The sequence below is a fragment of the Mercenaria mercenaria genome, chromosome 8 (genome assembly GCF_021730395.1).
Source record: "Mercenaria mercenaria strain notata chromosome 8, MADL_Memer_1, whole genome shotgun sequence".
NCBI classification, from domain to species: Eukaryota; Metazoa; Mollusca; class Bivalvia; order Venerida; family Veneridae; genus Mercenaria; species Mercenaria mercenaria.
This window is the reverse complement of record NC_069368.1, coordinates 19,144,822-19,170,329: the sequence shown is the minus strand read 5'-3', so window position 1 is coordinate 19,170,329 and position 25,508 is coordinate 19,144,822. Positions and strand designations below refer to the sequence as shown.

At 36.3% G+C, this 25,508-nt stretch overlaps 1 protein-coding gene across 2 annotated transcripts in view; it reads right to left on the bottom strand.

The window, feature by feature from the left end:
• Positions 1 to 7,484: 7,484 nt before the first annotated feature.
• LOC123522929 (death-associated protein kinase 1-like) overlaps positions 7,485 to 25,508 on the bottom strand; it is a 125,682-nt gene continuing 107,658 nt past the window's right edge. For both annotated transcript variants that reach the window (XM_045300462.2, XM_053549485.1), the window contains 5 exons: positions 21,750 to 21,860; positions 20,812 to 21,006; positions 19,848 to 20,107; positions 19,207 to 19,395; positions 7,485 to 16,310 (listed from right to left, as the gene is read on the bottom strand). In XM_045300462.2, the coding sequence (XP_045156397.2) occupies positions 15,087 to 16,310; positions 19,207 to 19,395; positions 19,848 to 20,107; positions 20,812 to 21,006; positions 21,750 to 21,860 (1,979 nt within the window). In that variant the 3' untranslated portion in view covers positions 7,485 to 15,086. The remainder of the gene's footprint in view (positions 16,311 to 19,206; positions 19,396 to 19,847; positions 20,108 to 20,811; positions 21,007 to 21,749; positions 21,861 to 25,508) is intronic.

Here is a 25,508-nt window from a genome sequence, read left to right as displayed (position 1 = left end):
CCCTTTTTTCGGACTTTGCAATATAACAGAATATTATAGGCATATTATTGAAACTTTCCTGTCAGATTGTTTTTTCTGGAGTTATGATCCAGTTGTTGACTATTATTCTGTGAAGCATTTTCAGGGGGCATGTGTCATACAATATTGATATCTTTCTTGTCGGCTAGCATACAAGACTGCAATGAAGATTTTTTCCTAAAATCATTTTGTTATGCTACAGCAATTCATTGATTTGCTAATTTAGCTTTATAGATCATTTCTTGAGAAAGCAGAAGGATAAGTTGAATCACTCTAGTATCTGATTGGTTGATTGTGAGCTTAGATTTGAAATTGACCAGTGGCAAGGTTGCATTTCACAATGGTCTCTAAACTCTTCTAGTGTGTAATTGGTTGATTCTGAGCTCATATTTCAAAGTGACCAATAGCAAGGTTGCGTTTGTCAGGTCTCCAGATTCTTGTGTCTGATTGGTTGATTCTGAGCTCAGATTTGAAATTGACCAATGGTAAGAATGCATTTCAGACTGGTCTTCAAACTCAGATTTAGAATTGTTACACAAGGAGTTGCACAGGTGATCCCTTCAACCTCTGGTTTAAACAGCAGGCACCATTACTGGTACTACATGACCACCACATTTTCATTAATCTGTATTTGAGCCGCGCCATGGGAAAACCAACATAGTGGCTTTGCGACCAGCATGGATCCAGACCAGCCTGCGCATCCGCACAGTCTGGTCAGGATCCCTGCTGTTCGCTAACGGTTTCTCTAATTGCAGTAGGCTTTAAAAGCGAACAGCATGGATCCTGACCAGACTGCGCAGATGCGCAGGCTGGTCTGGATCCATGCTGATCGCAAACCCACTTTGTTGGTTTTCTCATGGCGTGGCTCATTTAAACTTACTTATGAAGAATAATTTATGCTACTAATTCACAAATCATGGATTTTCATGTAAAATGCAATGATGCTGATTGTAAAATTTTACTCTCTTGTGTTTTTAAAGGTGTGGTAAAATGAGGTAGAATGAGATAGATTAAAGCAATGCAAAATACAGTCGACATCGTACTTGCGACCACCTCTATTAAGCGATTTTTGTATTAAATGACCGGTCAAAATCCCTCCCGAACGTTTTCAGTACATAAATTCATTCCATTAAACGACTTTTTTATTAAACGACTAGCGACCACATTAATGTAGTCCCGATAGGTAAAATATTCGAAAAAAGTATCTATTAAGCGACCAGGTACCAAAATTCTACCGGGCATTTCTTCATCTGTGTAATTAGTGGGTACGTTTTGCACATGACTGAATGCAATTAACCTTTGTATGAATTGTATCAGTCGAACTTACAAACAATCTAGCCATAATTTTCACGGTTTGTGTACTTGGAAAAGTGTTCACGATGTAAAAACAGATTTTTGAACCATACATGTATGTTCGTAATTAATACTGTTACATTAACAGTTAAAAATAACTTTTCTTTTCATCTGACTGAAATTCAGTAAGAGACCATTCCATTAAGAGACCACTTCTTAGCAGTCCCTTGGGTGGTCTCTTAATACAATGTCGACTGTAAGTCATTTATGTCTTTCTTTAACTTTGGACTAAGTTATCTTGTTATTGAAATGTATACCCAGTTTTTAAAAGGGAATAGAATTGATTTTGATACATGTATTTCATGAATCCAGAAATCTGTGAATGTTTAATTCATTTGACAGCGAGTTTGGTTAGATGATAAATAGTTTCCTATATTTGACAGTTCATGTAGTGATGGATTATCCAAATAAAAATCAACTTGTTTGGCCTGATTTTGCAAAATTTACACTCATTGTTATACGTGCTATCAGGGAATCTTATAAAAAATAGAATAGCTGTTATATTAACAATGCATGATTTTAGAATTTGGTTGCCTGCTCATCTAGCCATTTGATTAATTTGGACAAGAAGTAGTATAATACCATAATACTTTCCTGTGATTTTTGCATTATTCAAAACAAACATAGTTGTTAAGAATGTACCAGGATTGTGCAAGGAAGGTAAACAATAGGTTTCAAATAATATGTACATGTGAGTCATCTAAAGGAATAATAGATAATCATATGTTTGTTTAAAAGATATTCAAAATGTTTCCAGACTGTTTCCAAACTAAAAATGTACCTTTGTTTATAAGCAATTACAGTTAAACCTGCCTTTGCAGCCACTTTTTTTAAGCAGCCAGTCGGGTAACTTCCAAAGTGGACTTTTTGTTTAAATTTCCTCCTGTCTTCAGTAGCCACCTCCCTAAAGCCGCAAGGCTATGTCGCTCCCATGGCTGAGTTGACTGTATAAAAAGTAAATATAAGGAGAATTGGTGAGTTACCATTGTAGGCAGTATTTGCATATATAAAAAAAAAAACATTTCTTAAAAACTTGCCAGAATAATTGCGCAATAATTTCCTGATATCACCTCAAAAATGAAATTAAAACTGAATGACGGGCTAGAAAAACAGTGCTGATTAAATAGTCCAGGTAACTTACATTTGGAATACTTTGTTTAAGGGATTCTGCTTTTCTCTGGTTTTGCTCGACGGAAATGTCATTTGCGATTCATATTAAAATGGCAAAAGCTCTTTGTTGCTTTAAGGCCATGGGTCTGTTGGTGTAATTTGTAACAGGAAAAGAAAGGATTGGACTTTATAGCGAGGTAATTGCTCTTTGGAAGTGTCATAAATGAGGTTTTACCATACAATGCTTTCTAAAACTGATTAAATTTGTTATTAAACTTTGTTTCAATAGCTTTTAAGTGACTATGACAATATTATTGAAATGAACAGTTTTGTTCTTACAATGAATGAACCCTATATTTTGTTTTAAGTTTGTATGTGCATGTGTGGGTCAGACATTTTTTACGTTTTTGAAATTCTATGCAGTTGTTGACAACATTATTTTAATCCTGTAAGTTTGTGTCGTGTAAATTATTTGAGCCACGCCATGAGAAAACAAACATAGTGCATTTGCGACAAGCATGGATCCAGACCAGCCTGCGCATCCGTGCAGTCTGGTCAGGATCCATGCTGTTTGCTAATGGTTTCTCTAATTGCACTAGGCTTTGAAAGCGAACAGCATGGATCCTAACCAGACTGCGCAATGCGCAGGCTGGTCTGGATCCATGCTGGTTGCAAAGCCATGTTGGTTTTCTCATGGCGCGGCTCATTTGTTCAATGTACAACCCCATCCTCATTGGCTTACATGTAAATTAACAAGCGTTTCATGTATACAAGATAGTAAGAATGGTGATATCTAACATGTTTTATCTCACAGATTGCATTATATTGTCATTAATTTTTGTGGATATTTTTCACTCTGAAGAATATTAAAAATTTGAAAATAAAGTTGTTTTCGTTTTTTAGAGCTATCCTCTTCACAACTGGGTAGACATCTACTTCCAGTATTTCATGAATTATCCCCCTTTTTACTTAAATTACTGACTGAAGTTTTCAGGCACTTTCACTGTTTTTTGCCGAGCCCGCTGGCTGTGGGCTTGACATAGTTGTCACAATAACCGTTCGATGTATGTGCGTGCGTCCGTCTATCCAAGTTTGTCAGGGCTGTAACATCTGTGGATTAAGGGATTCTTAAATAACTTTGCACATGTGCTTGCCTCAATAACACAGTGTGTCACATACAAGAACCAGATTGGTAGCTTAAAGGTCAAGGTCATACTTTGAGGTCAAAGGTCAAAACTCAGTGCTGTTTTGCTTGTCCTGGCTGTAAGTCAGCCAGGGATAGAGAGATTCTTAAATACTTCGGCACAAATGTTTGCCTCGATAAAATGATGTGTCATGTGCAATAACCAGATTGGAAGCTTAAAGGTTAAGGTCATACTTAGAGGTCAAAGGGCAAAACTTTGTGCAGTTTTCCTTGTCCGGGCTGTAACTCGGCTTCTTAAATAACTTGGGACAATTGTTTGCCTCAATGAGATAGTTTTTCAGGCATAAGAAGTTGAAAGGTCAAAGTCACACTTAGGGGTCAAAGGCCAAAAGTTGATGCAGTTTCTCTTGTCTGGGCTGTTACTTCTTCATGGATGGAGATGTTCTTAAATAAATTGGCAGAAATGTTTGCCGCAATCAGTTCTGTTGCTGCCAACAGCTGGCGGGCATGTTGCCCATGGACATCTAGTATTTGACTGATTTGAATCAAACTTAGAAAGTTGTTCCACAGAGTCGCCCACATTTTATGGCACAATGTTCATAACTAGCATCAATTCTGTCAGTACTTACTGTCTGGTGTCCATCATCCATCTATCAAGTACCCTTTCATGGAAAATACTAATGGACATGCTTTAAATAGTGTTTATTGTACATGTATTATAGTGAAAACTTAAAAAATCTTATCAGAAACTCCTGGCCTAATTTTAATATAACTGCACACAGATGATCCTTTGGCTACTATAATGAGATTAATTTATTCCGTTGTGTCAAAAAAATGGCCACCATAGGGCATGGTCACTATCTATATGTTTGCAATGGAAAATCAAGTCAAAAACTGAAATAATTCCACAAATGCTTCTTGGTTGACCCTTTACCAAAGCTGTCCCATCATTCTGATTCATCAGAAAATATGGCCACCAGAGCTCGAAATATACAAATCTCCAAACATCTATTTAACTGTTGGTCTGACTTGGAAATAATTTTGAAAAATGTAATTTGACCATCTACCTTGTTTATATTATTTTGATTTGTCAGAAAACATGGAAAATAGAGCTGATCTAGACGATGCTTCTGTAGAAAGTACATGTCTCCCCCAATGTATAGTAGTAATAGGCAAGAAGTCAGGAGCAAAAGTCCAAGAGACACTGATGGTTGGCTGCAATAGGGATCATCTACTTGGCATGTCCAATCATCCAAAGAAGTTTCAACATTCTGGGCCTAGTGGTTCTCAAGTTATGGACTGGAAATGGTTTTCCATGTTCTGTGACCTTGACCTTTGATCGAATGACCCCAAAATCAATACGGGTCATCTTCTCTGCATGTCCAGTCATCCTATGAAGTTTCAACATTCTGGGCCAAGTGGTTCGTGAGTTGATCGAAAAGAGTTTTCCATGTTCAGGCTCAAGTGTCATCAAAATCAATAGGGGTCATCCACTCTGTAAGTCCTATCACCCTATGAAGAATGTTCTGGGTCAAATGGTTCTCAGGTTATTGATCAGAAATGGTTTTCCAATTTCTGGCTCCTGTGACTTTGACCTTTGATGGAGTGACCCCAAAAACAATAGGGGTTTACTCCATAAGCCCTACCACCCTTTTAAGTTTGAAGGTTCTAGGTCAAATAGTTCTCCAGTTATTGATCGGAAATGAAGTGATGAACGGACAGGGCAAAAACAATATGTCTCCCCTAGTGGGTGGTGGGGGGAGACATAATAAGGAAAATCTTCAAAAGCCATTGATCTCTCCTAAAAAAACATCTAAATCAATTTTAAAATAATTTCATTAGTAACCCTCTACTAAAATTGTTAAAAGTCACCTGGATTTGTCAGAAAAAATGGTTATCCGTGGGCATATCTTGTTTTACCTATATTATCACCCAGGCTTTATGGAAAAACTCTGAAAACCTCTGCTTCTGCACAACAGTTTTTAAAGTAATTTGGCAGAAATGTTTCTTGCTATTCTGGTTTGAGGTGTGAAACTCTGATAATATAGAGCCATTATAGGGCCTGTCGTTTCCTGGTGTAATTCATTTTCTAGCGACAAAGCTTTTGAATAATAGTCAATTGATGCTGATCTGTGACAGCTCTTGTTAGCATAATTCTAGATCACATACATCTTTTGTGTGTCTTAGTTCAACCATATGGAGGGACTTCTGAATAGTCTCATTTTATACTATATTTGTGCCAGGCCTGTATTTCTCTCTATCTGCCTTTGACCCAAAAAAAATGTGAAACCATTAATTTTTGTGGGCATGAAATTTTTGTGGTTTTTAACAAAATAGCTTTTTCTTGGAAATAAGAATTTGTGGATTTCAACATGTGAAGATAAAATTAATGAAAGTTATAATATGTTCATTGGAAGTAAATTTCATGGATTGCTGCAACCACATAATCCACAAAAGTTAGTCCCTCATGAATATTATTAAACAGTAGATAATAGCAGAAAGCAGGGGTAAACAAGAGTGCCACAATGTCACAATATACGCCCGTCACAGCAAATTTCTTTACTCTAGCTGCTGTATTGCAAATGAATTTTAATTTTGTGGTTGTTTAGTAATCATTGTAAGTCTTTTGTTTTCCTAAGTCCACAAAAAAAATTCCTTACCAGGTAGAGAGACCTTAAAATACACCTAAAATTTGAAAGTAACATCTATGTTGTACCACAGAAAAGTGGTCTTGGTTTTTCCCTATGGTCAATTATAAAAAAGTTACAATATAAGTTATTTATAGTAACAACTAAGGGAAGTTAATCTTAAAAAAAAAAAATCCAAAAAAAAAAAAAAAAAAAATCCAAAAAAAAAAAAATGGAAGTCCACACAAAAATCTTCACCAGGTAGAGATTGGTCAAAATACACCTCAAAATTGGATGAAGCATGCATGTTGTACTACAGAAAAGTGGTCTCGATTTTTCCCTACGACTAGTAATGAAGAAGTTACAATATAAGCTATTTATAGTAACAACAAAGGGAAGTAATTCTAAAGAAAGGAACTGTGCATGACACTTCCTCTCATGATGGTGTATAATTGTGCCAAGTTACATCAAAATCCCTCCATGCATGAAGAACAAATGCTTCGGACAAAGTCATTCTTGTATCTGACCTTTGGCCTCTGTGACCTTGACCTTTGACTTAGGGACCTGGTTCTTGCGCATGACACTCCGCCTCGTGGTGGTGAACATTTGTGCAAAGTTTTATCAAAATCCCTCTATGCATGAAGAAGAAATGCTCCGGACAAGGTTTTCATTCTTGTATCCTTTGACCTCTAAGTGTGACCTTGACCTTAGACCTAGGGACCTGGTTCTTGCGCATGACACTCCGCCTCATGGTGGTGAACATTTGTGCCAAGTTATATCAAAATCCCTCCATGCATGAAGAAGATATGCTCCGGACAAAGTTTTCTTTCTTGTATCCTTTGACCTCTAAGTGTGACTTTGACCTTAGACCTAGGGACCTGGTTCTTCCGCATGACACTCCGTCTCATGATGATGAACAATTGTGCCAACTTTCATCAAAATCCCTCCATGCATGAAGAAGATATGCTCCGGACAGTCATTCTTGAATTTGACCTTTGACCTCTAAGTGTTACCTTGACCTTAGACCTAGGGACCTGGTTTTTGCGCATGACACTCTGTCTCATGATGGTGAACAACTGTGCCAAGTTTCATCAAAATCCCTTCATGCATGTAGAAGATATGCTCTGGACAAAGTCTGTGGACGCCGCCCACCCACCCGTCCGCCCGCCAGGGGCGTTCCCATAATACGTCTCGTTTTTCAAACGGGCATATAATAATGTGAAACAACAATATCAATTTTCATTCTTTCAATTTTATTGGATCATAGCAAAAACTGTATATTTAATATACATGAAAAATAAAAGAGAAACCAAAGGTAACAAAATGAACAGATTCTGAATAGTGAGAATATTCATCGTATGTACACGTACATGATATAATACAATGTGTTCACGAACAATGTGGACAAAATAGGTACTTTCACTCATGGGGGAATATAGCACGGTCTAGTGACGTAGTGCATTATGGTGAGGTGGAAACTGCATCATGTTAAAAGCAAGACAGTTATGCAATTAAACCCTGTGGTAAATATTAACTTGTGATCCATGGTTTCCAAACCCCACTGAATTTTAGACAACAGTAAACCATAGTTTGATCTGTGCAACAATGTGTGTGATTCTTATTATACTTTGAATCAGCCTAGCTCATTTGAATTTTTTTTCGGGGGCCTCCATGGCCAAGTTGTAAGGGTCGCTGAATTCAAATCACTTGCAACGTTAAATTCTTCATGTGAGGAACCCATCCAGTTGGCATATGGAAGGGTGGTGGTACTACCCAGGTGCCCGCCTGTGATCGAATAATCCACGGAAGGGCACCTGAGGTCTTCCTCCACCATTAAAGCTGGAAAGTAGCCATTTAACGTATAAATGTGTTGGTGTGACATTAAACCCAACAAAAACAAAAACATCATTTGAATTTTAATTGCTACAGACTGCACTATAGTCCCAGGTGAAAACAACCTATTTTATATACTTCATTGCATTAAATATATGTGAGATGTCACAACAAAAAGGACATCTTACAAAAGGATATTCTCATAAACAAGAGATCACAGAGTGATCTTGGCGCCCACCAATGTGTCATTTTTGTGTGTTCCAAATTTCAAGACTTACTGACTAGCTCAAGGTCAAATTTCATTTCCGTACACAACACTGTGCATGTGGTCTAAATTCGAAAGCTGTAACTTGAGAAATGTGAAAGTAGGTCACTAGATCAATTTCAAGGACAAAGTTCTTTGTACACAAAACTATGCATGTGCATCAATTTTGAAGACTGTAGTTTGAGAAATTTGAAAGTAGGTCACTAGGTCAATCTTAAGGTCAAAGTTTATTTCGGTACACAAAACTATGCAAGTGGTCCAAATTTGAAGGCTGTAGCTTGAGAAATGAGAAAGTAGGTCACTAGGTCAAAATCAAGGTCAAATTTCACTTCACAACACAAATCTATGCATGTGGTCCAAATTTGAAGCCTGTTCCTTCAAAAATGTGAACGTAGGTCACTAGGTCAATATCAACGTCAAAGTTTGTTTCGGTACACAATCCTATTCATGTGGTCTAAATTTGAAGCCTATAGCTATAGAAATCTGAAAGTAGGTCACTAGGTCAATCTTAAGGTCAAAGTTCATTTCGGTACACAAAACTATGCAAATGGTCCAAATTTGAAGGCTGTAGCTTGAGAAATGTGAAAGCAGGTCACTAGGTCAAAATCAAGGTCAAATTTTATTTCGGAATACAAAACTATGCATGTGGTCCAAATTTGAAGCCTGTACCTTCAAAAATGTGAAAGTAGGTCACTAGGTCAATGTAAAGGTCAAAGTTTGTTTCGGTACACAAAACCATGCATGTGGTCCAAATTTGAAGGCTGTAGCTTGAGAAATGTGAAAGTAGGTCACTAGGTCAAAATCAAGGTCAAATTTTATTTCGGAATACAGAACTATGCATGTGGTCCAAATTTGAAGCCTGTACCTTCAAAAATGTGAAAGTAGGTCACTAGGTCGATGTAAAGGTCAAAGTTAGTTTTGGTACAATTACCATGCAGGTGGTCCAAATTTGAAGGCTGTAGCTTGAGAAATGTGAAAGTAGGTCACTGGGTCAAAATCAAGGTCAAATTTCATTTCGGAACACGACATTATGCATGTGGTCCAAAATTTGAAGCATGTACCTTCAAAAATGTGAAAGTAGGTCACTAGGTCAATGTCAAGGTCAAAGTTTATTTCAGTGCACAAAACTATGCATGTGGTCCAAATTTGAAGGTTGTAGCTACAGAAATGTGAAAGTAGGTCACTAGGTCAAAATCAAGGTCAACTCATGTCAAGGTTCATCTTGCCACTCAAAACCATACATGTGGTCCAAATCTGAATGTTGTAGGTTATTGACAAGAAGTTTTTATACGCTTTTCCCTATATAAGTCTATATGAACCATGTGACCCCAGGGCGGGGCCATATTTGACCCTAGGGGGATAATTTTAACAAACTTGGTAGAGAACCACTAGACGATGCTACATTACAAATATCAAAGCCCTAGGCTTTGTGGTTTGGACAAGAAGATTTTCAAAGTTTTTCCCTATATAAGTCTATGTAAACCATGTGACCCCCGGGGCGGGGCCATATTTGACCCTAGGGGGATAATTTGAACAATCTTAGTTGAAGACCACTAGATGATGTCACATACAAAATATCAAAGCCCTAGGCCCTGTGGTTTTTGACAAGAGGTTTTTCAAAGTTTTTCCCTATATAAGTCTATATAAACCATGTGACCCCCGGGGCGGGGCCATATTACACCCCAGGGAAATAATTTGAATCATATTGGTAGAAGACCACTAGATGATGCTTCATATCAAATATCAAAGCCCTAGGCTCTGTGGTTTGGGGCAAGAAGATTTTCAATGTTTTTCCCTATATAAATCTATGTAAATTATAGAAATAAACAAAGGGCCATAACTTACTAAAAATTTGTTGAACCAGTCTGATTTTCAGGGGGACACAACTAGGGTACCAATACATCATTCTGACAAAGTTTGGTCAAAATCCCCCTGGTAGTTTCTGAGGAGATGCGATAACGAGAAATTGTTAACGGAAGGACGGACGGAATGATGGACGGACGGACGGACGGACGGACGGAAGGACGACGGACCACGGACGCAGAGTGATTTGAATAGCCCACCATCTGATGATGGTGGGCTAAAAAATACATTGAATGCTAATATACACCATGATTTTCATAACATCTTCAAAACAATTTCATTCTTTTTGGAATCCGTACAAGACTTCAAAAGAGCACAAAAATATAAATATTTTGAAACAAATACAGTTTCATGATCTTTCTAGTGGTATAAACTCACGGTCTACTTAGTCACTCAAAAGAACACTGTGAAGGACTTATTTTTGTTGTCGATTCAGTTCTATACATTAAAATCCCGTTTAACCAGTAAAATTCATTTATGTTTGGAAGTCATAATCCATGAATTTATATCCCCACCAAAAACCAAGAAAATTTATTCCTATGAAATTAACCCTTAGCCTGCTAAATTTCTAAAATGGACTGGTCCAGGCAATACCATTTATTATTCGAAGGGGTGTTCACTTAAAATTTACTGACTGAATAGAGAACAATGCAGACCATGATCTCACATGATCTACACATCCGTGCATGCTGATCTTGGTCTGCACTGGTCGCAAAGGCAGAATCACTTCCTGCCAGCAGGCTAAAGGTTAAATGAATTCACAGTAAATCTTTTCTTTGGCAGATAAGGTGTATCATACTTTGAAGACTGAAAAAATGCAAAATTGAAAATTTCCAGCTTTATGTCCATTTTTCATGAAAATATGAACATAAATTAGACATAAATGTAAAACCTAAGCAGGATTACACTTTTTAATGCCTTTTTTCACTACTTTGAGACATAAAATTGACTGGTTTTTAGTAACAGCCAGGTCATATCTTTCTCACAAATGTCCCATTTTGCCTGCAGTAATATTATTGAAAGGTCTCTATATGGAACCATCCTACGTTACTCTTTTCATACATACTTACAATGTTTCCACATTAAGGCGGAAAATGCTTTTAAACATGCCTGTAAAAATTTCAAAGTAGAATTTAGTGATTTTCTATTACATACCTAGTATACAAAATGTAACTTGAAAAAATATTCCCTCCTTTTGACCTTAAAAAGATGGCGAGTTTCTTTGGCAAAATAAAAGCAAATTGTTATTTGAAAATCAAGTACAGTCAATTGTACCTGTCAAATTTTATTATTTTCTTGAAGCAACAAACTGAAAGTCAAATTTTCAGAACTTCTAGAAGGTGCAAAATTCAGAAACATTTAATTTTAAACCTGATCGTTATTCAAATTTACAACACAGTTGTTGCGCACGTTTTCAACAGTCAATATAAAATACAATACAATAATCATCTGTAATACAATCAGAAAATGTAAAATGCTCACACTTTTAAACAAAGGCAAGATCAAAACAAACAATGCCAAATTTCCCCGCTCTGTCAGCAAAAAATATGAGGTACCAAACAGGAGGTAAGCAAGGGGTAAACCCCATCCCACATCGACCCCTGAAAAGGTGGAAAATTCATGCAGATTTTTTAAATCAAGTCTTTTGCATCAATTAACTGTCACAATTTTAATTCCAATTCAAAAAGGGAGCTTTTTACATAATTTACATACAATTCATATACAGCTTGATTTTTACATGATTTGCATTACAATTCATAAAGAGGGCTTGATTTTTACATGATTTGCATTACAATTCATAAAGAGAGCTTGATTTTTAAAAGATCTGCATTACATTTCATAAAGAGGGCTTGGTTTTTACAAAATTTGCATTACATTTCAAAAAGAGGGCTTGATTTTTACATGATTGCATTACAATTCATAAAGAGGGCTTGGTTTTTACAAAATTTGCATTACATTTCAAAAAGAGGGCTTGATTGTTACATGATTGCATTACAATTCATAAAGAGGGCTTGATTTTTACATGATTGCATTACAATTCATAAAAAGGGCTTGGTTTTTATATGATTTGCATTACAAGTCATAAAGAGGGCTTGGTTTTTATATGATCTGCATTACAAGTCATAAAGAGGGCTTGGTTTTTACATGATCTGCATTACAATTCATAAAGAGGGCTTGGTTTTTACATGATTGCATTACAATTCAGAAAGAGAACTTGGTTTTTACATGATTTGCATTACAATTTATTCCGCAATGGCATCTACATGTAATTTTCTTTTCAATATAGATCATAAAAAAAAAAATATACTTAGTTAAATAATGGTATCAATAATATGTTAGAGTGAAAAATGAGCTTATTCCCTTAACAGTTCAGCTACAACTTAACCAGAATTATGGACACTTTTAACTGACATATCAGATACAGAAGTCTTCCATTATTAAATTTAAGTTTCAAATATAAATTCACACAAACAAATCTTATTTTACACATCCTAACAACATGATTCATTCCTTTATAAAAATGTGATCATGTTTTTGTTGACAAAACATAAAATGTTCTTCAAAATCAAACTAAATATCACTATAGTGTTCAATTTCATTGTAAAGCTATTTTTTGTATGTAAATTCTCAAAATTATCATCTGCCTAATGGTTTAAACCTTCTCTTTCCTTTTTCTATTTCAACTCTTAATCTTTAAAACGAACTTGCATTAATGTCATCACATTTAATTGTCACTAAGTGCAGAAAATGTTTTGCTAGTGAGAAATTCAGCCCTCAATAAATCATATATCTACATGGTTTAAATTTTCAGTTTCCTACCAAAAACATAAGTATACAAATCAGCAGTATAGATTATAGTCCATTTGACAACAAATTATTTTCAGTTTACAAGAGACATGCCTCTTTATGTTACTACAAAATTAAGCATTTTTAACATTTAGCCTGCTAAATTTCTATAGTGGACTGGTCCATCATTCAATTTGGGCAATACCATTTATCATTTGAAGGGGTGTTTACAGAAAATTTACTGACTGAATAGCGAACAGTGCAGACCATGATCAGACTGCACGGATGTGCAGTCTGATCTTGGTCTGCACTGGTCGCAAAGGCAGAATCACTTCCTGCCAGCAGGCTAAAGGTTAAACTGCTAAACGTCTGTGAAATATCAGAATAGCGGATTTTCTTCAACTTTAAATCAATATTTTACAGTAGACATCCTCTCCTTCTATTTCACATCGGTATTTTTCCATGTGACTAACATAGTAGACAACTTTTCCTTTTATTTCACATCAATATTTTACTGCATAACTAACACAGTAGATATCTTTCCCTTCCATTTTTACCTTAAAATTTTACTGTGTGACTAACGCTGTAAACCCACTTTCCTTCTATTTCACATTCATATTTTACTGTGTGTCTAACATAGTAGGCAACTATTCCTTTTATCTTACATTATTATTCTACTGCATGACTAACACGGTAGACAACTTTTCTTTCTATTTTACAACAATATTTTACATCGTGACTAACACAGAAGGCATCTAACCACATGAGATTAAGCACTTTATCAATTTTGAAAACAGTTACTGTGTTTCAAAATTTACTTTAAACCAGAGAATTTGTTTAAAACATTTTACAGAACAAAGTGTTTCAACAGAACACTAAAACACACTGTTGGGTAGATTCAATACTGGTATAATTTAACACCGGGCTATATACTGTGTATTAAAGCAGAAAAACAAGGGTTTTTTTACAGGCTAGCACTTACAATTTTAATCAAAAACACTTTCAAAATCACAGACAACTTATTATAAAAGCACTTAGTACCGTTTGAAGATATCACCTTTATTTCATGATTATATACAAATGAAAACCAGCCATCTTACTTCCAAAAGTTTAAAATTTTGTGGAAGTAAGAAAAAAATCACAAAACTTTACCCTATATACATCATTGGATTGAAAAAAAGTAAAAATATGCCCACATTTAATACACTACTAGTATATACAATATTTTCTTAACATATGTAACAAGTGAATATGTGATGGTTACTAGTACTGTGAAATTCATCAATATTCGTAAGGGACTAATTTTCGTGGATTTCGTGGTTTTGTCAATCAAAGAAATTAAACCACCAAAAGCAAATAAAATTTCCATTCATCTGATCTCAAAAAATTGTTTGGACCAAAATCATAAAATTTCATACACACGAAAATACATGATTTTACAGTTTATTGTAGATTTGGTGATTTTTGCATTGCTTTTAATTCGCAATATGACAGTTAACAGCCACACTCCCATTTTTCATAATTCACACATCACAGCTCGTTACATTTTGGCAGTTAGAGCTAGTCAAATCTTCAAAATCTGAAACTTTTATTGGGATTTATTTCATGAAAATTAATAACACACAAAGTGCTATTATAGCTATGAATAATTCTATATGCTGATATAGTTGGCCGCAAAGTACTCACTTTAAGCCTAAAAAAAATAGCTAATTTCACAGTATTCACATCTGTTTTAAAGTCTTGATTTCTGATTTCTGATACATGTGTGAAAATAAAACCATTGCAAACATTCACCAATCTACGTAATACATTTAGGTTGATTGTAATATAATACTTAGATGCACATACGTTGAATCAAAACGAGTGTATGTAGATTGAACTGTAAAAACAGTATGCGTAAATTTACGACATTCACGCTGACCTTGCATAATTACTGTAAGTAAACAATATCATAAAAATACTGTAACAGAGTTGCTAGCAGACGGTAATATGAGAACAGCTCAGATCTCTACAGTCATCAATTTGTTCCAGAACATAGCTTTTTCTATAACAGCGCATTTTCTGCAACATTGTTCTAAGTTGATTGTCATCTTGACAAGTTTGACAGCGTGTTCGTTGAGGCCGTCCCAAGCCCTGGAACAGCACTCTCATCAGTCGAGTGTTCGTCATAGACCATTGTACGAAATAACGGAGCAGTATGCAACAAAACTGCAACCGCGTCCTCGCGATTAAATTCTTGTAATTTTGTGATTAATTGCCCAACAGTAGCACTAGGTTCAACGTTCAACCATTCTTCTAAAGTTCGTTCCGTTTTACTTTCTGTTCTGTTGCTATTAGCATCAAGTGACGGAAGACACGTTTCTAAGCCCAGAGTTACTGCCAAAAGGCACCAGTCTCTACCTAAAGGATCCTGTGGATCCATTATTTGACAAAGACGTTGCCGAGCGTGAATAGGGAGAAAAGAAATCGGGAGATCAACTCCAGAGCAAATGGCATTTTTGGCTTCCGTCGAACCAAGAAACAACACATCATTGTAATTTTCTTTTTTGCCATCTGTCAACGTTAACACAGAACATTTATTTAACTGGGACATCAAAATATCCTGAGGAGTGTAACAATGTGGATTTTTTATATGATCCTTTAGGTTGGATGGACTTAACGCATGTTTCTCGAAACACAATCCAGGAGTCACGTGACTAATCACTTGCTCAGCTGTATTCACAAAGTCTTCTAGAAAGTAGAACAACGCTGTCGCTGACTCTGGTGGTCCTCTTACTTTAATCTCGACAAACTGCTCTTGGCGATCCATACTTATCATGCCCTCAAGGTCGCCGCAACAGTATTTTGACCCATGATGCCACTGATAGAGGTCCGAATCTGGGTCGTCACTTTCCTGAATAATATTTCTACGTAAATGCGTTTGTATGCGGGGAAATATATGCTTCAACTGAGCTAGACTTTCAGTAGACTTCATTCTTAAACCACCATAAATGGCATTACCAAAATGTTTCAAATCTCGAAGCCATAGACCATTCAATGTCTCTACGAAGTTTAAACACGGGAATTCGTACTCGATTTCATCGTCATTTTCACATCGTGTACACACCTCTAATGCTTCTAAAACATTGAGCAAGTCTAAGGCATCTGTTTCTGGATACATTATTTGAAACTCGTCCACAGTGAAACATCCCGTTATTCGAGACTGCACGATTTTCTCGTGCGATATGAGATTTCCAATAATATCACAACATAACCATTTTGGATTCAAAACAACAAGGCTTTCACCAGAGTCCTTTTCTAAGTACACAATCTGTAAATATACAAAACAAGAGGACCATGATGGTCCTGAATCGCTCACCTCTTCCCACATGACCCAGTTTTGAGTATGATGTTGTTTTTTCTATTATTTGACATAGTGACATAGTTTTTGAGCTCATGTGACCCAGTTTTGAACTTGACCTAGATATTATCAAGATAAAAATTCTGACCAATTTTCATGAAGATCCATTGAAAAATATGGTCTCTAGAGAGGTCACAAGGTATTTCTATTATTTGACCTATTGACCTAGTTTTCGAAGGTATGTGACCCTGTTTTGAACTTTACCTAGATATCATCAAGGTGAACAGTCTCACTAATTTTCATGAAGATCTCATGAAAAAAATGGCCTCTAGAGAGGTCACAAGGTTTTTCTATTTTTATATCTACTGGCCTAGTTTTTGACCGCACGTGACCCAGTTTCGAAACTGACCTATATATCATCAAGGTGAACATTCAGATCAATTTTCATGAAGATCCATTGAAAAATATGGCCTCTAGAGAGGTCAAAAGATTTTAATAATTTTAGACCTACTGACCTAGTTTTTGACCGCAGTTGACCCAGTTTAAAACTTGACCTAGATATCATCAAGATGAACATTCAGACCAACTTTCATACAGTTCCCATGAAAAGTATGGCCTCTAGAGAGGTCACAAGGTTTTTTTTATTATTTGACCTACTGACCTAGTTTTTTAAGGCTTGTGACCCAGTTTTGAACCTGACCTAGATATCATCAAGGTGAACATTCTGACCAATTTTCATGAAGATCCATTTAAGGGTATGGCCTCTAGAGAGGTCACAAGGTTTTTCTATTTCAAGACCTACTGACCTAGTTTTTGAACGCAGTTGACCGAGTTTCAAACTTGACCTATATATCATCAAGATAAACATTCAGACCAACTTTCATACAGATCCCATGAAAAATATGGCCTCTAGAGAGGTCACAACGTTTTTTCATTATTTGACCTACTGACCTACTTTTTGACGGCACGTGACCCACTTTCGAACTTGACCTAGATATCATCAAGATGAACATTCTGACTAATTTTTATGGAGATCCATTTAAAAGTATGGCCTCTAGAGAGGTCACAAGGTTTCTCTATATTTAGACCTACTGACCTAGTTTTTGACCGCACATGACCCTGTTTCGAACTTGACCTATATATCATCAAGATGAACATTCAGACCAACTTTCATACAGATCCCATGAAAAATATGGCCTTTAGAGAGGTCACAAGGTTTTTCTATTATTTGACCTACTGACCTTGTTTTTGATGGCACGTGACCCACTTTCGAACTTGACCTAGATATCATCAAGATCAACATTCAGACCATTTTTCATACAGATCCCATGAAAAATATGGCCTCTAGAGAGGTCACAAGGTTTTTCTATTATTTGACCTACTGACCTAGTTTTTGATGGCACATGACCCACTTTCGAACTTGACCTAGATATCATCAAGGTGAACATTCTGACCAATTTTCATGAAGATCTCATGAAATATATGGCCTTTAGAGAGGTCACAAGGTTTTTCTATTATTAGACCTACTGAGCTAGTTTTTGACCGCACATGACCCTGTTTCGAACTTGACCTAGATATCATCAAGATGAACATTCAGACCAACTTTCATACAGATACCATGAAAAATATGGCCTTTAGAGAGGTCAAAAGGTTTTTCTATTTTTAGACCTACTGACCTAGTTTTTGATGGCACGTGACCCAGTTTGGAACTTGACCTAGATACCATCAAGGTGAACGTTCTGGCCAATTTTCATGAAGATCTTGTGTAATATATGGACTCTAGAGAGGTCACAAGGTTTTTCTATTTTTAGACCTACTGACCTAGTTTTTGACTGCACGTGACCCAGTTTCGAACTTGACCTAGATATCATCAAGGTGAACATTCTGACCAATTTTCATGAAGATCTTATGAAATATATAGCCTCTAGAGAGGTCACAAGGTTTTTATATTTTTAGACCTACTGACCTAGTTTTTGACCGCACGTGACCCAGTTTCGAACTTGACCTAGATATCATCAAGATGAACATTCTGACCAACTTTCATAAAGATCCCACAAAAAAATGTGACCTCTAGAGTGGTCACAAGCAAAAGTTTACGGACGGACGGACGCACAGACGACGGACGGTGCGTGATCACAAAAGCTCACCTTGTCACTATGTGACAGGTGAGCTAAAAAATCATCAATTTTATACCATTCTCAGTCTGCAGCCGATTTAGAACAACAAAAATCTGACAATCTACATTAGCAACCTTTATTTGACTGACAATAAAACATTTTATTTCCCCAGCAACCAACAACTCTTTTCATATATTACTGGTAAACAGGTTCTGCTAAGTGACAGGTCAATATTTTTTATTTTCTGTGTCACCAAATGTTACCCTCTACCCTAGATACCGTTACTTTTGTTTGTTAGGTTTGTGTGTGTGTTCGGGTTGAGAGTCTTTTTCAACAATTTTTCAGTAATATAAACGATGTTGTTTACTTGTAGCAGTGAGCTCAATGCCCAACTCTATAGTGTTGCCTCAATGGTATATCACGAATAGCCATGTGACATATTACCCCACCCAGTCACATTATACTGACACCAGGTTTAGCAACATTTTACAGCAGTATTTCAGCTGAATAAACTAGTATTCCAGAACTCCTTGTCAGTATTAACCTATTTTCTACATGACACTGAGAATCAAGAGGCAGACGACAAATTACCTTATACAACACATTGTCTTCACTCAGTAAATCATCATGCAGAAAAAAATGCAAGGCAAATGATTCAAACCCATGACCTCCTTGTTGGAAGATTATTCTCTATGACAACAGTCCTAATGAGTAATGATGAGAAAATTTACAAATATTTCATAACTTACCTCCCCTATAATCTGTAGCTGTTCCACAAGGTGCTTTATATGGTTCTCACCAACCAGTGGATTGACCTTTGATCTCACAAACTCAATGAACTGTTGCCATGACAACACTGGGTAGGAGGACGATGATCGTCGCCATGATGGCAAGGTCATCAACATGGCCTCCAGGAAACCACTGGATTTACCGACAGACTGTTCAAAAGAAAATGTAATGTCATTGCGATTGTTTTAAACAGCTTAGTTTAAAGATCTCAAACTCAAAACTGATGTGACTGCAGTAAAACACGGATTGTTCAGTGAAATGAAATGAACAAAATGTTTGTTCAAGTTACCCAGAATTTTGTGAGATCAAAACATAGAAAATATCTTTTTAAGGATATTACAAACTATTACAAAATACAGTAATTTTAGATGCATTTTTAATGTGCGCCAAAAAAGACTTGAGCTGTTCATTTTGTTCTTGGCCGTTTTCCTTTAAACAAAGTTCAAATTCTCAGATATCAAATTGATTCTTATTTCAAGACCATCATTTTAAAATGAAATTCGGAAATAGCTCTGCTAAATACAGAATATGTGAATCAAACATCCCATACAACTACAATGAATACATCAATTTTTCAATATAAAATCTGTAATATACTTACCCTGAGAATGTTTGCCCTATGCTGATACAACTGGTGTTTTAAAGCCTTGACATCTGGTGTCATGGCAACCTGAGTATCCATGACGAAAACTCTCTCAACAATGTCAAGGTCACTTCGAAACTTCTGCTGAATCTTCGACAGAATGCTACTAGCCACATGGCTGACGTATTCCCCGCGAGCATTTTTCAAGCACCCTGCTTTATCTGCATGTGAGGCAATGAGTATTATGCATGGACGATTTGGGAGTTGTCCACAATATCCTGAAATTTTTGATAAAATTATTTCATTAAATACCTCTGTTTAGTGACCAATAAATAATGTTTAACACTAGATCTTCAGTGTAATTTCACATTTTTTTTTCAAAAAGGTGCAGCTGTGCTTGCATTTCTTTTATGATATTTAAAGGACCTGAAAGAGGAGTCTTCATGGCAGACTGGTTAAGGCTGCTTGCCCGTCACCTTTACTGGTTCGGGCCCTGCTTTGGGTCATGTGACAAAACCACCCAGCTGGCTTGCAGAATCAGTGTTTCTACCCAAATGCCTGCCCGATATAATGCAAAAGAGGCAAAACCCTAGCCAGGAAGAAGTTATCTGTAGGCCACCAGAAATTACTTACATCCTGGTGATTAGGATATAACTTACCTGGAGGTAAATGAAGTGTAACTCTAGCTTTGAGGAAATCAACACTGCCATACTTGCCCTTAAGTAACTGTGATGTAACTTATAACCTGGTAAATGGGGTATAACTTACCTACACGTAAAATCTTCAGCCTTGAGGAAATTATCAATGGGATAGCACAAGTAACAGATGTTACTTTTATCCCCAAAACCACCTGGTTTCTATGGGACAACTTACCTAAAGGTAAAGGAAAAGTAACTCTAGCCATGAGAAAATTCACAGTGCAATATTAACCCTGAAATAACTGAGATGTTACTTATACCCTGGTAACTGGGCTTTAACTTACCTAGAGGTAAAAGAGGGGTAACTCGAGCCTTGAGGAAATTGAGCCAGAAGAAAACTTGAGCAATTTGTTCATCAAATGGATCCATTAAACTGAACATGACTACATGTACACAGCCTGTCTCGCCTAGAAAATGGTCGTACAACATGTAATACGGCTCATAACCAGAGAAATCCCACATGCTTAGTTCACCGACACCTGGAATACATAAATAATCATTATTTGATAATCTGCCTTATGAAAGAACCCACGGTAAAAGAAGGTAATAAACATTTCCGTTTGTATTCTTATTACTACAGCTGAAACTCTTGTATTTCGATTTCCAAGGGATCGAGTGTTTTACGGCGAGATAACCGAAATTCGACTTAAAGTGATATTTTATGCGCGTCCTTTCAAGCAGAACTTGATTATGTCTTTGAGATAGCCGGAATTTTGCGATCAGCGAGTTTCAACTGCATTGTTGTTATTTCTAGAATCACTTTTTATGTCGAGAATGGACAATATAAGAAATACAGGAGTTTTGCATGTTTCAATGTATCTTTTAATGAATGGACACCAAATGCAGTATTTTCATGAGTGGAATAGACATCAGTTAAAATACAAGATTTGGCGTTTGTGAGTGAAATACTGTATATTACAACCCCCCTGGTAAAACAGACAAATTTTCTTTTATTACAGGGCTGTCTTTGAGTATTTTAATCAAACTATTCAATTTGTAGTTCCTCACCAATTTTTGTAACATGAAAGATTTATTTCGCTGTTCTATTTTAATAATTCATTGAAAACGTAAGAAATGAGCTACATGTCCTAAACTAGCATACAAGCACCTTAGCATCATGTGACAGAAATCAAATACAGTTAAACTCTGTATCTCAAATAACAGACCTGTGTTTACCCTAAGGAATCGCATTACCAGAGATTATACTGTATATGTTCATTACCTGTTATATTGACATGCTGTATATTTATGCCCTTTGTATACTGTGGATTGCCGACAGAGTAACACAATGGTGTAGGTAGACTGTATTGTCTCGGTAGACGTGGCTTTAATTCTATAATGATATAGAAGAAACATACATGTAATAACAAGCAAATTCCGATGAATTGGTATCCCCTGCCGAAAGAGTTTGTGGTGAGGAATGGCAAAAAAATATATCTAGCAAAAAGTTAAGGATGTTAATAAGAAGCAAATAATTTCATTAGTCAAAATTAATTTAACAGAAAACAAATGTTTAATTAAAGAGTACATAATAAATGTATGATACTTTGATCCTGACTAAAGAATTTATTTTGAATGGGATATGCTTACTGTAATAAGCTTAGCTTTTAAAATTAAATGCAGTTAATTGAAATGTGAGCTTGAATTTTAACTGGAGCGAAGTATTGTCTCTGAGTGGTTTGGCACCAGATGTTGCTTTTGAACTTAAAAGAACAGATGTCCTTAAGAGAACACAATTAAGTAAGATATCTTGAACATGGCTGGGAGCAAGGTTTGTGCAGTCACAACAACATGTTGAAGGTTTGGACATTTAAAAAAAAAAAAAAAAAAAGGAATGGAAATATATATATCTATATATGCAGATATATGTATATATTTATTTTTTTAGGGGGTGGGGCTGCAGGGAAATGGGTGAGGAAACAAAATGTCACATGTTGATTTTTTTGGGGGGGGGGGGGGTGACCAAGGCAAGTGGGTGAGCAGGTGTGGGTGCGCAACTTCACATGTTTATAATAAATGTTCATAGAAAAGAATGAAAGAAATTTAATGAAATTCTGCCAAATGGTAAGTTTGCTATGTACAAATATGTGGATTTTTAGACAATTAAAGGGCAGTAACTCTGAAGTTACAAAAGAAATCCGTACGAAATTGTGTGTGCACAACCACATTATAGTGCTCTAAATTCTATTTAAGTTTCATAGTTCAAGATCAAATATATCAAAAGTTATGATGCAGAAATTGCCATATCTATAGATCTACGGTACCCTATATAGTTAACACTAGAAACTTCTAAGGGCCAGAACTCTGGTGTTACTTGGGCAATCTGACTGAAACTTGAGGGAGGGAGGGAGGGGAAGGGGTGTGATAACGGTAAGGGGGTGACCAGGTGTGGGTACACAACTTCACATGTTTACAATAAATAATCATGGAAAAGAATGAAAGAAATTTAATAAAATTCTACCAAATGGTAAGTTTCTTATGTACAAAAATGTGGATTTTTATACAATTAAAGGGCAATAACTCTTAATTATCAAATAAATCCGAATGAAACTGTGTGTACACAACCACATTATGGTGATTTAAATTGTGTTTAAGTTTCATAGTTCTAGGTCAAATATATCAAAAGTTATGATGCAGAAATTGCCATATTTATAGTACCCTATATAGTTAACACTAGAAACTTCTAAGGGTCATAACTCTGGTGTTACTAAGGCAATCTGACTGAAACTTGACGGGCCGCAAGAACTCATAGTGGTGAACAAGTATATGAAGTTTTATATAAATATTCCCAACCATTTCCTAGATATGGCTCCGGACGGAAGGACGGACAGAAAGACGGAAGTTCCTACATATGGATAGTTATGTGGCTACTCTTTTGTTCTCTCTATTGTTCTTTTAGCCACGTAAAAGAAAAATAGCCACATAAAAGCCTTACGGAATGAATGACATAAAAGAAAAAGTACAGTTACCTATTGTTCCTATAGCCACCTAAGTATGCAAATGTGAGCTCGCACGGACAGACGGACGGACAATGCCAAAACTATATCCCTCCGACTTTCGTGGGGGGATAACAATGAACCTTTCCACTGAAATTTACAGAGGTAGCCAAAAAGATGCCACTCAACTGTTCACAGCAACACCTCTATATAAAGACCATGTATGGGAAAGTCAAACAGTGTTCTTTATGTAGGTTGTCATTCACAGGTAAGCTGAAAATCATTCATTTGGAAATGAAACTAGTGGTCTTAAGAGCCATGTGGTCTCTATTCACACATGGTAAATGTATTAACATCTATAAAATTTCTTCTTTACTTTGCTCAATTATTAAACAAGAGATCACAGAGTGATCTTGGCGCCCACCAATGTGCCATTTTTGAGTGTTCCAAATTTCAAGACTTACTGACTAGCTCAAGGTCAAATTTCATTTCCGTACACAACACTTTGCATGTGGTCCAAATTCGAAAGCTGTAGCTTGAGAAATGTTAAAGTTGGTCACTAGATCAATTTCAAGGACGAAATGTGAAAGTAGGTCACTAGGTCAAAATCAAGGTCAAATTACACTTCAGAACACAAATTTATGCATGTGGTCCAAATTTAAAGCCTGTACCTTCAAAAATGTGGAAGTAGGTCACTAGGTCAATGTCAAGGTCAAAGTTTCAGTACACAATCCTATGCATGTGGTCTAAATTTGAAGCCTGTAGCTACAGAAATGTGAAAGTAGGTCACTAGGTCAATCTTAATGTCAAAGTTCATTTCGGTACACAAAACTATGCATGTGGTCCAAATTTGAAGGCTGTAGCTCGAGAAATGTGGAAGTAGGTCACTAGGTCAAAATCAAGGTCAAATTTTATTTCGGAACACAGAACTATGCATGTGTTCCAAATTTGAAGCCTGTACCTTCAAAAATGTGAAAGTAGGTCACTAGGTCAATGTAAAGGTCAAAGTTTGTTTCGGTACACAAAACTATGCATGTGGTCCAAATTTGAAGGCTGTAGCTTGAGAAATGTGAAAGTAGGTCAGTAGGTCAAAATCAAGGTCAAATTCCAATTCAGAACACAAAACTATGCATGTGGTCCAAATTTGAAGCCTGTACCTTCAAAAATGTGAAAGTAGGTCACTAGGTCTAAGTCAAGGTCAAAGTTTTTTTCAGTGCACAAAACTATGCAAGTGGTCCAAATTTGAAGGCTGTAGCTACAGAAATGTGAAAGTAGGTCACTAGGTCAAAATCAAGGTCAACTCATGTCAAGGTTCATCTTGCCACTCAAAACCATACATGTGGTCCAAATTTGAATGTTGTAGGTTATTGACAAGAAGATTTTAAAATCTTTTCCCTATATAAGTCTATATGAACCATGTGACCCCCCAGGGCGGGGCCATATTTAACCCTAGGGGGATAATTTGAACAAACATGGTAGAGAACCACTAGATGATGCTACAATACAAATGCCAAAGCCCTAGGCTTTGTGGTTTGGACAAGAAGATTTTCAACGTTTTTCCCTATGTAAGTCTATGTAAACCATGTGACCCCCGGGGCGGAGCCATATTTGACCTTAGGGGGATAATTTGAACAATCTTAGTAGAAGACCACTAGATGATGTCATATACAAAATATCAAAGCCCTAGGCCCTGTGGTTTTGAACAAGAGGTTTTTCAAAGTTTTTCCCTATATAAGTCTATATAAACCATGTGACCCCCGGGGCAGGGCCATATTAGACCCCAAGGAAATATTTTGAATCATCTTGGTAGAGGACCACTAGATGATGCTTCATACCAAATATCAAAGCCCTAGGCTCTGTGGTTTTGGACAAGAAGATTTTCAAAGTTTTTCCCTATATAAATCTATGTAAATTATAGAAATAAACAAAGGGCCATAACTTACTAAAAAATTGTTGAACCAGTCTGATTTTCAGGGGGACACAACTAGGGTACCAATACATCATTCTGACAAAGTTTGGTCAAAATCCCCGAGGTAGTTTCTGAG